General features: G+C 40.3%; 1 protein-coding gene across 4 annotated transcripts in view; it reads right to left on the bottom strand.

The window, feature by feature from the left end:
• ankrd52 (ankyrin repeat domain 52) overlaps window positions 1-13,293 on the bottom strand; it is a 43,768-nt gene extending 30,475 nt beyond the window's left edge. For 3 of the 4 annotated variants that reach the window (XM_012956354.3, XM_012956355.3, XM_012956356.3), the window contains exons 1-5: window positions 13,070-13,293; window positions 6,055-6,138; window positions 4,786-4,864; window positions 4,181-4,251; window positions 690-890 (exon numbers count right to left, since the gene is read on the bottom strand). In XM_012956354.3, coding sequence (XP_012811808.1) covers window positions 690-890; window positions 4,181-4,251; window positions 4,786-4,864; window positions 6,055-6,138; window positions 13,070-13,096 — 462 coding nt within the window. In that variant the 5' untranslated portion in view covers window positions 13,097-13,293. 4 annotated transcript variants of the gene reach the window in all.
• Window positions 13,294-15,892: the final 2,599 nt, after the last annotated feature.

Genomic DNA, 15,892 nt, shown 5'->3' with positions numbered 1-15,892 from the left:
GAGTAATAAATAAATAACAGCTCACATTATTGCAACACAAATATAAAGTTTTCCATTGTCAGTAGCCTTCCCCCAAGATATTACTAAGCTGTGTCCACTCTGTTTTGGATATGCCCTGTTTGTGTTCTATCAGCATCAGATGCAGAAGGCACAACTTCATGAACAAATGCCATAGAAAAAAAGGCAAGAACAGCAAGCAAGGAAATATTTGTGGTGTCACTAAGCTACATTTCCTAGCAGCACAGTAGCCACAGGCAATAGTGGGATACCGGAAGTTGGTGCACATCCCTCATACAAAAAGTAAACCAATTATTACATATGGTACTTTTATAAACTATTTTTTAATGTATATATTTATAAAATGTCAACATACTCAACAGCACTGAAAATCAATGAGATGACAAAACATACATTTAGAATAATAAACAATACCGAATTCTGTGATAGCAACGAATACTTTAACTAATTCATTTGATTACACTTCCCCGTGCTAGGGCAAAACTAAGTGACTTTTTTTTATTTATTTATTTTACACACAATTTTTCATGATAGGGTGCCTTTCATAACTACTTTCTCAAGTTACCATTTCTATACTGTGTCAATCTAATGAAGTATGACAAATGATGCTGCATATTTTACCAATGTCTCAAGGGTGCATTTTGCAGAACAACAGTTAAAGGATTACATACCTCCAGGTTACCACTAAGCACAGCATGGTGAAGAGCTGTGCGTCCTGTGCGGTCTGCTAGGTTGACATTTTTCACTAGCGGAATTAGCGTCTCTGCACATTTGTTTGCCCGGTTGGCAGCAGCGATGTGTAGTGGAGTTTGCCAGTGCTTGTCTCGAGCATTGACGTCAGCAGAGTGCTTCACAAGGAGGGAGACTGCTCTCTGGATAGCCCATGCAAAGAAAGGTTAGATTAAAAGCATAAGGGTGCTATAATCTACTGTCACCAAGGAAACACAATACTGAAAATAAATAGAGCTTGTTGTAAACATTCCAGAAAACATTCCAAGTATAGCTGGGACCTAAAATGTACAGCTCTGCTAGAGATGTTCAAACTCAATTTTTTATAACTGGACTCATGTGCTAATGCACTGCCTGTTTCATTTAAATAGGGCACCTACTTTTTATCTTCCTTATATTGGAGACACAGGCACCAGGAAAATCCTGCATTTGGAGAAACTATACTCTATCCCCTTCCTATTTTTCTCAATCCTCATTTTTTCCTTAGGAGGATGGACACTCCAGTGGCCCAAAGGAGAGGTACACTTTCCCGGAAAGGGGGGGGGGGGGGGGGCGCAAGGTGTGGATGTCTGGTATGGTGGCAATACAGCACTGAAAAAAATGGACAGCTTAGAAAACCGGAAATTGAAAGATGCCAGTGACAAGCCCATATTAAGGCCCACATGGAGAAAGCGGAGGAAAATTTCTGCACCCTTTAATAGGTTTTGGGAGATACTGGTTTCCTGCCAGCAGTCAAAGTGCAAATGGCAGCCATAGAAAAACCTTTGTGACAAAGAACCAGTGACTGAAGAAGAGCTATACTGTGATTGGCTATTTGGAAGCCTAATGTGGACTGCTAACCTGTAAGGGGTTTCTGCACTTCAAAAACTTGCCTTCGAGACATAAATTTAACAATGACTTTGAGGCTACTGGGAGCAACATCGAAGGGGGTGGTACACAATGTTGTTTCAGAACCACTGGTTGGGGGATCATTTGTCTAGATAAACTACATGGAATTCAGTATATATGATGGGTAGGTTGGATTTTATTAGAGGTCAGGTGCCCACCAGTCTTTGAAATTTGCATGGTGGTCAGGAGCTGCCATTGTGGGACCATCAGTGCAGTGAACCGCCTTTGGAAAGTTGAAGCCACTGTTTGGGTTTTTCAGGTAAGGGAGATTCACAAAGAAAGATCTTCTCGTTTTCACTGGTTCAGGATGTTCCATTGCAGTTCTCATAGGTGAGACCAGACATAAGGAACAGCCTTTATAATGCCACCCTGGACTCCAGTATCTTTACAACAAACTTGACAGATGGTTTCCAAAGATCAAGAAGGTGGCATACAAAAGACTAGATATGTAGGATCTTGTCTACGGGATGGAAGATCCTCTGTTTCATGGTGTTGAAAATCATGCCCATCATGGCACCCATTGACACTGAATCAGCCTAATCTTGGAAGTTTTGATAGTCAACCTTTACGAGCGAGTTGAAGGTTAGGGTCTACTATTCTTCGTAAGGCTAGTGTTACAAATTCCTGCCTAAGTAACTCTGATCCAGAGCCAGGCCAAAGCCAGAATGGGGCTTAAGGACTGAACTGATGCTGCAAAGACAGACTGGAGAAAGCCATCCATGTTCTTGCCCATGTAGTCCTTAACAGAGCTGTGTTTTTGGTACTGTTGCAATTAAATTGTCCAACCTTCAAAAGAGGTTTTACACAAATCCTCTATTTCTTCCAGATGATTCGAGGAAAGTTATCCTTCGCTAAGTAAGTAAGGGATCCCTCTCACTAAGTTCGCTAAGGGATCCCTCTGCTCCATAGTGGCAGAGAGTGTGCTCAAGCAGGGTTCCCATGGAGGAGAATTGTGCTGTTGCTGTAGGGCTGGCTCCAGCCACAATCAACAACACTGGCAGACACAAGCCTTCCACAAGCTTCTAACAGTATGCTGCTGGAATTTTTGCTCATTCCTTGAGACAAAATTTGTCCAAGTCATGTTTGTGGTGATATTTGCTTTGATGTCCATTTTAGTTCAGTCCACAGCTCAGGGTCACTCAAATACTTTCACTCTTGTCTTTAAGCCATTTTGTTAATATTCAGGAGCAGCAAGTAGAGCAGGAAGGGACTGCCTGTGACATTGCAAAGCCCCACCCACTCTATGCATATTCACTTTACTTAAAAGGAACAGTAACACCAAAAAATTCAAGTGTATAGAAGAAATTCCAATATAATGTACTGTTGCCCTGCACTGGTACAACTGGTGAGTTTGCCTCAGAAACACTACTATAGTTAATATAAAGAATGCAGCTGTGTAGCCATGGGGGCAGCCATTCAAAGAAGAAAAGGCACAGGCACTTAGTAGATAACAGATAAAACACTACTGTATTCTACAGAGCTTATCCCTTATCTTCTAGGTAACCTGTGCCTTTTCGCCTTTTTTCCAGCTTGAATGGCTGCCCCCATGGCTACACAGCGTGGTATTTATATAAACTATAGTAGGGTTCCTGAAGCAAACACACAACTTTTACCAGTGAAGGGCAACAGTACATTATATTTCATTTACTTTAAAAAGCTTTAATTTTTTTGGTGTTACTGTTCCTTTAAGTATCTGAGGTTGTGTCATTGAAGTCTATGGGGCCGGCGGCCCAGAGCCACATACTGAAGACTCTAAACCAGAAGCTGGCATAAGGTCTGGGTAGAGCAGTTTTCAAGCAGTTATGGACATAGTTGAACCCAAAGGTATTAAAATAAAATCACTACCTTCTATTTTACATGGTTTAGTACATTGTAAAAATTTATGGTATATATCTCCTTTAACACAGACAAACAGACAGACAGGCCCGGATTTGTGGCGAGGCCACAAAGGCCTGGGCCTAGGGTGGCATGCCGCCCCGCCGCAATGAAATTTTAACATTTAGTGGCCACTGCTCCGTATAGGAGTTTAAATGGCCGCGCATGCAGACCGACAAATCCGGCACTGCATACAGACAGACAATGTTTGGTACTTATAAGATAGAAGTTATTGAAAAATTGAGTTTGAACTTTTGGATTCAACTGTAAAGCATGTTCCAATATACATTAATCACAAATTGGGAAAGTGATTTGTAAAGGTATTGAAGGCCAATGAAAGCATTATTTGTTCCCTTTCTGTCGTGCTTGATGCTTGAAACAATGTTGCAGAAGTTACTGCTCCTCCCATTCTCGTAAGTTCTCCAAGTTTTAAATTAGCTGTATTGTTATATTGCTATATTGTTTCAGAAGACCCAGAGTGTGGAAAATGAAAAATGCTTTCAATAGCAATTTCTTGATTAGGGCATATAAAAGGTTTGCTAGAATTCATCATGCAGGAGCAGTTTTTGGGTGAGGAACCCCTTTAAAAGTACATTTATTCAAAGATGTGAAACATGGAGGGACAAATTTGTTGAAGGAACAAGATTAATAATTGATTGATTGAATATACCTCATTGCGTGAAGCCACAGCTCGGTGCAAAGGAGTAAGCCAAACCGAATCTTTTGCATTTACGTTAGCACCTAGAAATAAAAGTTACACTTACTAATTCTTGCACAGCACATTACATTTAATTACACTAAAAAACTATTTCGGTGTTGATCAATTTTGAATACTCTTCCAAACTTCTGCTTCTGTATCGCAGTGATTTCTTTTTTTAATGCAACAAAACTGCCACAAATCCAAAAGCAAAAATATGCCATCTAAAAGCGGTTAAGATCATGTAGAAGTCATTGGTTTTCAGTTTTTTTTCTTTGTGCTTTATCAATTTGAATCTTTTGATAAACGACTAGAGATGGGTCATGGTTTAAGTGGAAATAAGTCTAGTCGTGATGTAAAAAAAAAAAAAAACCTCAAAAACCATGAAAATTAGTTTTGATAAGTGGGCCTCATAGCAACATCGTATCTAGTAAAGAGAAGTAATTGTGCTGTGATAATGTAAGGCATCAAAACAAGGAAACTTAGCAGGAAATGCAGTATACCAACAATGGCATAGCTTAAAAAAAAAAGTATGGTTCTTTAACTGTACTGTAAGAATAGCAGCAAAATGAACTTACCTGACTGAATTAAAAGTTCAATAACTGGGATGTCTCCTAAGTAGGCAGCAGCATGCAGGGGAGAGCGTCTTTCTTGGTCCTGTTCAGTAAAGACAGGTAGAAGGTTACATACCAATAACTAACATGCAGTGTTATCAGTGCCAGCTGTAATGACAACTTCCCTTTAAGTCTCTGCGTTTACAGTTCCTGTAAGTATCATTTTTACAGATGTCCGCGTTTTTTCTGCGGCAAACTCCCTGGGGCGGCGTGAAAAGACGACTTTGTTGTTTAAGTTCGCTTTTCACTCTAATGCACATGCTCAGCGTGCCAACGTGGAAGGACGACGCACTCGCAGCTACCCTGGGCTGGTGCTGTTCTCTCTTGACAGGGGCACCAGCCCGGGGTACAAGCCCCTAACATTTTGGCACCCCCAAGTGACTTAGGCTTTCCTTCTCCTTTAAAAGCCCAGCATTACATACCTCAGACAACACACCAACACATATAAGGGTCCTATTTGATTTTGTCTGTCACACTGTGCTGCAGGCAGCACGATTCTTTGATAGGATCCAGCAGTGTTTTCATTTGTAATTGGCCTATGGAAGGATTGCAGTGCCTACAGCCCAGCATGACTGAAGAACAGTGCAGTGTCTGTCCCTTTCTTTCCTATTACTAAACTGCTGGGCTAGTGGCATTTTGAAACAGAAAAAAAATATATAGAAAGAATATATTCTGCATGTGTATATATAAACACACACACACATTTAGCCTTTATTTAATAATGATTGCACTAATTGTGTGATGTTATGAAGCCATGGATTTTGTTCTGTTACTGAACTATGTGCATATACACAACTTGTTTGTGCATGTAAAAAGGGTTGATGTGATTACAAACTAATGGTCACAGCTCAGCATGGCTATCTATTTCTGAAAAGCTATTTATACCTGCATCAGAACTATTTAAAGGGAAGCAGCACAGGCTAGATTAACTAGGCTAGTTTGGGGGGACCTGAAAGTAAAGTATCCCATCAAAAAACAGCTTGCTAACAAAGAGTGAAACTGATGCGGTTCCCTGAGACTTTGTGCCAGATTTATAACAGGGTTGTTTCTACAACACTATGTTAAATTAAAAGGTGCCCTTTAGGTCATGTAGAACAACTGTAACGTTTTTAAATAATTAAATTTAAAAAAAAAAATTTTAATCCCATTTCTGACCAACTAGTTTCTTTTGGGAAAAAAACAAACCTACAACAAATAAGCACATCTAAAATCTGAAAATAAACTGCAGCTTACCAACACGTTGACATTATCTTTCTGGCTTAGCAATGCACGTACTTCTTCTAGGTTGCGATTGAATATTGCTTGGACCAGTGGATGCTACAGGACAAAGAAAACAGAAGAAAAACTTTGTTAATGGAAAATTCAACTATGTCAACTAGTTACAGCACTGGGAAAACCAAAAAATAAAGCCATACATATTTCCTTCATTAAAACAGGCAACATGAATGTTCAGCACAAGCCCTATCCATTGATCTAATGTTAAAAAAGGGGTTATACTGCCTCTTTCAGGATGAAATCATAGTTCAAGATCCATATATTATAAAAAATTATATTATATTATATTATAGATAGATAGATAGATAGGCAGGCCTTTCCACAGGCGATTTCCTTAATTGTCAGTGTAATGGCTTTTTGGGGAGATTTGCCACACGCGGTAGCAGAGATCTATAATGGGCAACTAATCTCCCCTTGGGGCAGCAGCCTTAAAAAGGGAACTTAACCCTAAAAACGAATATGCTATATTTTATATACTGAACTTACTGTGTCAGCCTAAAGTTTCAGCATTTCAACAGAAGCAATGATTCTGGATTTCAAAGTTGTAGTAGCTCCCCTTCTTTGTCTGCAACACTCACATGCTCATTTTCAATGTGCTCTGAGCAACTGTTGGGAAACTAAGCCTAGGGGGTTGTAGCAAATTATTAAGAAGAAAATGAGGTTGGCCTGTCATTTAAGCTAATGCTACAGGGCTGATTATAAAAATTCTGATGCACAGGTTTCCGAGTTGCCATATAGTAATTCTATATAAATTACTAGTCAGCCTTACAGTATATTGCACATTTTATATTCTACATATAGTGCATATTGTCAGTTAGTCCCACAACTCAATAACTGACAGCAACAAAGAGCAAGTGCAGTGAATTAGTAGAAAAAGAAGATGGGGAGCTACTGGGGCATGTTTGGATTATCCCTGCTAAAGGGCTATGGTTGCCTTGGGCTGGTACAAGGACCAAAAGAAAATGTTCAATATTTCTGTCCTACTTCTTAAGTTAGGCTTTGCTTTTCCTTTAATAAGGTTTATACAGTATAGCATAACTCTATACAGCTAGCAATCAGTAATATCTAGAAGAAAATCTCACTTTCTGAAAGTTTTGTAAATCCATGAATGGCCAGTATGATGTTCCTATAATAAGTTCAAAGTGCGACTTGTTATAGGATCATCATACTGGCCATTCATGGATTTACAAAACTTTCCAAAATTGAGATTTTCTTCTAGATATTACCGATTGCTAGCGGTAGAGAGTTATGATCCTTCAGTTATTTAAAAAACAAAAAACAAATCTGGCGATATAAAAATAATGTAATACAAAGAAGGGAGGCCTTGAGTAGACGAAGGTCCGTAAAATTCCCTGAAGGGTCACATTTTGCAAGCTGGCCTGCAGCTGGACAGCCCTATCATCTATGCAGGTAAGGATATAATTGCCTAATAAATGTGCAACCACTAGAATGATTTATTGTGATCCAAAGATTTTCAGCATTACAGATTCCTTTGTTTACATGAGCTAAAATTACAAAACCAGAGGAAATAATGTAACCAATCATACAGACAATAATAAAGAGATAAAAATCAGGTTGCACAAATATACTTCTAGAAGCTGCACAGTAAGGATTAACCCATGCAGCTGACAGCACAGCTCAGTAATAATCAGGCTGAAGCACCAAGCAATTAAAGTATCTTTATGGCAAAACCACATTACTTGCTTCTTTATGCAGGCCCTCTTCTAGTTATCAACAACCCTGTCATTAAAGTCATTTCAAGTTGCTACTTAAATGGGACGCTAGCAACCAGATTATCTATTTTATTCCAGAACTAGGAAAGAAATGGAAACACTTTGTTTCAAGTGATTACATAGCTTCATGGGTAAATAAACTGCATCATTTACAGATGGAAGGCTAGGTATTCCTGAATATTTTATAAGGTTGTACCAGACCATTAATCTTTTAAGCCATTTCCCACTGAAGTACTTGGTAAAAGTGAAGAGGCAATTTCAGGTGAAAACCAGTGTGCCAAAGTTTTTAACAGCATTCCAGATGAGAGAGAGAGAGAGAGAGAGAGAGAGAGAGAGAGAGAGAGGAAAAAAAAGGTATTCTCCAACTAAACAAAAAGGTGCACATAATGACTGAAGACTCCATTAGGAAGAAAATAATTAAAATAACAAATAGCCCACAAGGCAACATTAACTATTTAAACAGTAAAGACAGCCTTTATGCGAGTTAAACATTTAATGCTAAACTAGCGTTAGTTACCTTTCCTTATGGAGGTAACTCCTAACAAATGCCAGAAGAGCTCTACCACCATAGACTATCATACTACTGTGCATTTACATGGCAGGAGAGGGTTACAGTCTTTTTAGTTAATGTTAGCACACATGAAAACCCATTAGCCACTTCTGCCGAAAGCAACCCAGTGGTAAAGTCACCTAAAAATGTTAGAGTGTATTTAAATAGGTACAATATATGTTGAACTCTTAGGAGTAACAAACTTGAAATTGCAAAACATGGGAAAGAAACTTGATTTTTTGGGTTGATCTCTCCAGCTGCCCTTCTCTTCCACCACACTGCTACCGGTGTTCCTTGCCCTTTCCAGCACTCATCCTAATAACCTGCTAGCTTTGGAACTCTTTACAACTAAACTCAGATCTTCCTTCTTGGGATCACTGGCAAAGCATCTGGTTCAGTCTTGTTGCTTTTGGGAACCTATTTTCCCTCATGTTGGCGAGTATAGGTTTTCCACCCACACAGACAATACTATGTATATATTTTATTTTTTTAAGTACTGTTTGTTCACTCTGTCTGTATGAATTCTGTACTGTATGGTAAGCTCTGCATAAACCAACAGCTCTATATAAAGATGTACATATAAGCAAGCTTTTCATATACTCTATCGACCGGCAACAGTTATGGCCTTATTTAGCAATTTTCAAGTTTGCAAATTCCAGAGTGTCATTTTTAAAAAAAAGAAAAATTAACTTGAATTTGTGAGTTTGGCAACCTCACCAAACAAAAAGGGTCTTACAGTGAATGGGTAGGTACATAGATGTATAAATTCACCTGTGGAAGGTCTGCTCTGACCAGCCATAACAGTGCCTAACAACCAGTGATTAAAAAACATTTCTGAAGTGTGTTCAGCAAAGAGACAGCACAAGCAGATACATCCGAGGACATGCAAAGGAAACAGAAGGAAAGACAGTACTGCAGCTGATTACGCAGTAATACATCTTTAAAAAAATTGGCAGCACACAACTTCCGGACAGACATACATTTACAGTAACAAAAATATGAAAGGTTTCCTTGCGGCTTTGCGCACATGTGTTTTAGATCCAAGCGCAACTGTTTCAACTGCTCCCACCAAAACCACTAAACACTTGTTGCAATAAAAAGGCTCACATCTACATATACTGAATTTACTGCACCATTTATATAAGGTAGCTTTTCACTCAAACCCACAAACTTGGTAAGGAAAGAGGTAAAGAAAAGGATCCTAATGTCCCCACAGTACTTGTCAGGTTCTACATGCAGTTTCCACCCTTTCCTTTCATAGATTTGAGGTCATACAGTAGTGCTAGAAAGTTTGCCATATTTTTAATATCTGTGCATAAACATGACCTAAAATGATCAGTTTTTAAACAAATACTAAAACTAGACGAGAACCAAATTAACTAAATGAGTCAAACACATAATTGTACACATATTTAGCAAAGAAAATGTTACACTGTGTGGGGGAAAAAGTATGTGAAGTTTGGGTAAGTAGTTTGGTGTTTTAAGGAAAGGGATGCTCAGGTGTGAGTGTCAGAGGCCCTGCATTATTTGAAGGGAATGTATTATTGTTTCCACCTTAGTAGCCCGCAGGTCTGGTGGGGGACACAATCTTGCTGGAAAAGTCTGGGTTTTCACTATCCAAATCTGATCTTAGCAACACAGGTTTGTGGTAGTTTGTCAAGGCTCACACAAGAGATTTCTGAAGACCTTCAAAAACAGTTATGATGCTCACTAGAATGGAAAAGGTTGCTATTCTGGACTTCACCATTAAAGGAACAGTAACAGGAATTAAAATATAATGCACTCATGCCCGGCATTCTTAAAACTTCTGTATTTCCTTCAATTAAATTATCAATGGGGGCAGCCATGAAAAAGGATAAAAGGCACAGGTTACACAGCAGAATACAACAGTGTTTCATCTGTTATCGGCTATATAACCTATGCCTTTTTCAGTGCCTTTTCCCCAGCTTGAATGGCTGCCCCTGTGGCTACACAGAAGGGTATTTATATAAACTTTAGCAGAGTTTCTGAAGCTAACACGACTTTTACCAGAGCAGGGCAACAGTACATTATATTTTTATTACTTTGATACACTTATTTTTTGGTGTTACTGTTTCTTTAAGCAGATTGTGTATAAATAGAGACAGCTGTTACTCTCCCCAAGAATGGTCAGTCTGCAAAGATCACAGGTTGTGTGAAGATCTCAAAGAACCCTTGGCTAACAATTGTGTACATGGCATGGTTGCAAGGTAAAAGCCACTTCTATTCAAACCAAATATTACTGCCTGTCTACAGTTTAACAAAGAACAGATATATCAGAAGACTGTTAAAATTCTCAGTCAGTGGATGAGAACAAAATAGAATCCTGTGGCTGAAATGATAAGCATCTAAGTTTGTCAAAATCCAAACCCTGCATTCCAGCATAAGAACTTTATCCCAACTCTAAAACATGGTAGTGTCATGGTATGAGCCTGTTTTGCTGCCTCTGAACCAGATTGCCATTGGGATAGGATTGTGAAATTTGAACTGTACCAGCAAATTCTGCAGGGAAATGTCATCTACCCATGAACTGAAGCTCAAGAGAAAGTGGGCCAAGAAACAAGGCAAGGGCCCTAAAGACACTACCCAAAGAATGGTTAAAGCAGAAGACAGTTAATGGGGAACTCCACCCAAACAAAACTTCCCAATATACATCAATTTAAAAATATGCAGCCTTTTTATGCTTTTTTTTATGTAATAATATGGTTTGGATGGATTCTCCTACTGACTACTTTAAGACTCAAAAAAAATGTAACAGAAGTTGACTGTCCTTGGCCTGGATCTTACAAATCCCACAATTCCCTGCACATGTGATGTCAATAAGAAAAGGAACATGACAGTGCAATGCATATTGGGTCATACAGTTCACGCACGCTGTCTGTAAGCTGTGGAGAAGTTGTTACAATTTTTAACATCAATGTGAATGTATAAATGTGATAGGTTGATTAGGGGTATCTGTTGTGTGGGGTTCTTTAACAAATTTTGGTTCTGAAGCCAGAGTTCCCTTTTAATGGGGGAAGTCTCTGATTTGAAGTTGGCTGAAATTCCTCCCAGCTCATGTGCCGGACTAACCAACAGTTAGTTCATATGTTTAGTTGCAGTTATTGCTGCCTAAAAGGGGCACAGAAGTTACTGACAGCAAAGGTTCACATACGTTTGTAGAAAAATAACCCTTCAGCACACCCTGTTCACTCATACAACAGAAGTCTGGTACACAATATGAGGAATCAATCCTTTACTAAGCACATACGGAAACAAAAAATACCAGCACCCCAGAAAGGATGCAAACAGGGATAACCTGTGCGAGTTTAATCAAATGTAACACATACTTTTGCCACAAACAAAAATCTAACTGAAAAATGATCCTCAATATATAAACAATTATGTATGGGATCTAGCCACCTTCAGGTTTGTACATTTTGGATCTGCTTTCTCTTGCTCTAGGAGACTTCAGTACCCCTATTGACAATCACAACAGTTCAGCAGTATCTCATCTTACTTCCTTCACCACCTTTGGGTTCAGACTCACTCCAACAGACACTGTCTTGTTCTACTATATACCCATTCTTTCAATGTGTTTTTGATTCCCAAACTCTCCCTTTGCTCTTTCTGATCACCATCTGATTTTTAACAAATTACTTTATGCCATATCACAGCCACCAAAAGCCAACTGAACTGCAAGGCACGCCATGTTTGTTTCACTAGGGGATAAATCGCCAATAAAGCCCACATTTTCCTAACACCGACTATACCTTTCCTCTGGAATCAAAAAAGAACCCTAGTGGAAATTATCATGGCCTCCCCCTACACCATTTGTGGTGTGCACTAACAAGACAGTAATGCGCCTGTCATTGCCCACAAGGAATGTATTTCAGCCAGAATAAAGACACTAGCATTATTTTCCCAAAATCTGCAGTATATGTTGGTGCTATATGAATATAACAGGCAGTAAATACAAATGTGCACACTAACAGATGCATTACTGTCCTGTCAATGCCCATATAAATGGTGCGGAGGGAGGCTATATCAGAGTTTTAACCCCCATTTCTGTCATGCTTGTGTAGCTCCAACAAACTTTGGTTAAAAAAACACAATTGTGAAATGACTTTTTTTATAATATATATATATATATAAAAATGTGGGATTGAACACTGACCAAGAAGCCCAAGGAGGGGCCTTGGAATAAGCCAGTTAAGTTAGGGAACTTGCTCTCCTGCAGCCTTAATATTGGGTGCAGCAGTTCTAGGGCAGCCGGTGGGTACTGGGTGCAGCAGTTCTAGGGCAGCCGGTGGGTACTGGGTGCAGCAGTTCTAGGGCAGCCGGTGGGTACTGGGTGCAGTTCTAGGGCAGCCGGTGGGTACTGGGTGCAGTTCTAGGGCAGCCGGTGGGTACTGGGTGCAGTTCTAGGGCAGCCGGTGGGTACTGGGTGCAGCAGTTCTAGGGTTACTGGGTGCAGCAGTTCTAGGGTTACTGGGTGCAGCAGTTCCCGGCCTGCAGGCTGGACCACCCTAATGCAGCCAAACGCTGCGATACCCAACACGGAATCGCCAGTCCATATGCCCCCCTTAATATAGTAGCTGAGGCCTAGCACTATACATGAAGGCCTGAGGCGCAGCTAGGCCGCACAATCCTCCGGCTCGCATAAAGCTGTGCAGCAGAGCTTGAGGCTCACCTGGTCAGTAATGCTGAGGATTCCCATGTCCTGCAGTCAGTCAGCATGGAGCTCCCGTCATGAGGCGGTGTCTCCCGCGGGCCGGAGAACAGGAGACAGCTGCAGGCGCTCAAGCTGCGCCGTTCCTCCTCGATCCTTTTTTCTTATTGCTGCGGGAAGCCAGGGCCCGCCTACTAGCCGTTGGGTCACAGCGCCGCCTACCGCACACTTTCGGAAGTGCGAAGCTACGAATCAACTTATACAGCGCGACGCTGGCTCTCATGTCTCCGTCTCGTTTCTGATAGGGGAATACTGACACCTAGTGGCGGCTGCACAAATCGCAGGGTAGTGCAATGTGACGCACGAGTGAAATCTAGAACGCAAGGTTGCATGGAACGGCGCGACTTTATCGTAACCTGTCGCTTACTTGTATCTAAATCAGTTACAGCCACGATTTGTTTAGTACAGAATTAAGCACATGGACATAGGGTAATGTAGGGATGTATAACCTGACCCATGTGCCGCTCATGTTGCACACAAAGGGGGACAATATCAGGCCTGGACTGGGATTCTAAAGAGGTAGTGGCATTTTAAGTACACAGAGACCCAAATAGCCTTCTCCCCCAGCCAAATAAATAATAATCAAGCTACTGCATCTTACAGCAGCATCTCTGGCATTTGCCATAATCTACAGATTGCCAGTCTGGGCCTGGACAATATTGCTGTGATAGATTTTGCTGACAGTACCAGGCCAGTTATCTGTATGGAGCCTGTCATTTCTGAGACATATGTAAAAATTAAGAATGTACCAGTGAATTATACTCATCTAAAAATAGAAGGATTGTGCTTAAAAAAGTTGTGTTTTGGAGCCAAACCTGTCTGTTAGTCCCTAAATGAAGAACTGGCCACATATCATTTGCCTCTTGGGCAAAAAACTGAATCACTTTAGAGGTCTGGTGGGCCTTTAGGGAGTGGTCCCAGTCTAATGAGATTTTTCAACAAGTCCAACAAATATTTTGGTTAAATGGGCCTGTAATCTTAAGAAATAGTTCAGCTTACATGCCTATAGTGTTGCTGTATCTGTTGTTCTGTACCTTTGCCTACAAATTCAAATGCCTCCATTTGAATATAAATTACAGCAACTGACCACATTCCCTGCCAGTTCACAACTCAAATGTTCTGATTCATCATATTATGACTAAAATATTAAACTATATTATGATGGTTTCTTTTTTACTTTCTCCCTGTTGCTTTAGGTGCTATGGCCCTATGGCCCTGTAACATGACTGGATATCTTTGTGTTGATCAGCTGTCAGTTTCAGTTCTAATGCTGGGGCGGCATAGTCCCTTCCAAGTGTATAATTGTAGACAGGAGATGTAGACTAGCAGTTCTCCTTGTATAAAGGAGTTTTACAGTTTTATACTATGAGAACTGCTAATCATCCTCTAGTTTTGTTGGGATCCGGATTAGTGCCTTTGTCTATGTTTTTCTCCCCTTTGCTAAAGGACTGGGGCATGTGCACCTAGACCCACCTTTACTGGAGGTAAGCTTCTACACTACTCCTACATTCTACTAGAATCAAACTGCAAATGATTAAGTGTATGATTATGTTATCTAAAACTGAACTTGGGATCCAAAATCCATGATGGTAATGGACCATGTTTCAATTCTTCCTTTAATTATGAACCCCTGCCCCCTCCAGAGGTAGTTGCTTGGTAATTGAGTGAGGTAATGCTGCTCTAACCTGCTGATCCTGTTTCTAATGAGTGTGAGCCTTTTTGGCCTGGCTTTTGACCTTGTTTTCTGTTTTCCTCCTTTCTATCCCACAAAGACAACTTTACACGCTAACTGGGATCTAGCACATTGCCACAGCCTTTTGGTGGGACATAGAACAGCTGTAGCCCCTGCTCCTCAGTGGTATTTATACTACTAACTATTTAATACTTTTATTGCTGGCTACCTTGGAACTCTGATTTCATCCTGCTACACAGTGCCTATTGTTTTTCCTCTTGTATTCCTGTAGAATAGAAATACACAGGTTATAATTAGCCAAGAAAGCCTCAATGTTTTTTTTTTTCTGTGTTGCAAATCTAGTGATCTAGGTGCTTAGAACTGATTTCCTTCCCTGCTTAACAAACTACCCTTTTTACAGGGAACTTTGATCACTGCAGAAGTCAAGAGGTTACTAAAGAATCTTTTTCTCAATAATGGTTTGCTAATTAAGAAGAATTACTGCATAAAGGGCTCACAGGAGCATTTTCATTTATTTTCATTTTTTACAAATTCATGAAGAAGAAACTCAGAAAGCACTTTTAACAAACTGCCATTTTAAAGCAAAATTGCAGCTGTACAAGTTTTACATACAATAGCAAGTGGCTATATAAACCCTTTCCCAACCAATAGCTGCATCTGTTGCATGTGGTTAGATGCGTAGGTAATAGTAATCAAAATCTCAAAACTGAATACTGCCACCTAGTGGCTTACTTACAAAATTGTGAAAAGTGAAAAAATAAACACTTCAGCTGGGAACCACTGATCAGATCGTGCTGCAGATCTATGGATACCCATCAATTCTAAGCCAGATATCTATTGAGTAGACCTTTATGACTGGTGGCAGTTCTTTATAAGTCCTATTCTGAGGGTCTCCTGGGGCTGAAGTCCCCAGGGGGCCCAGTGCAGTCAGGTGGGGGTAGGTGTGGGTGGAACAGGGGCAGCCCTTGAGCGCACAAGTTTAATCCACCTTTGTTTAGGAGGCCCCCATACATGTGGAAATAAGATGTCCACTTGATTTGTAGGGGTCAGGTTGGCAACTTATATCAGCCTGTGTATGGCCAGCGAAAGGC

This window comes from Xenopus tropicalis, chromosome 2 (genome assembly GCF_000004195.4).
Source record: "Xenopus tropicalis strain Nigerian chromosome 2, UCB_Xtro_10.0, whole genome shotgun sequence".
Taxonomy (NCBI): domain Eukaryota; kingdom Metazoa; phylum Chordata; class Amphibia; order Anura; family Pipidae; genus Xenopus; species Xenopus tropicalis.
This window is presented reverse-complemented; position numbering and strand designations above follow the sequence as displayed.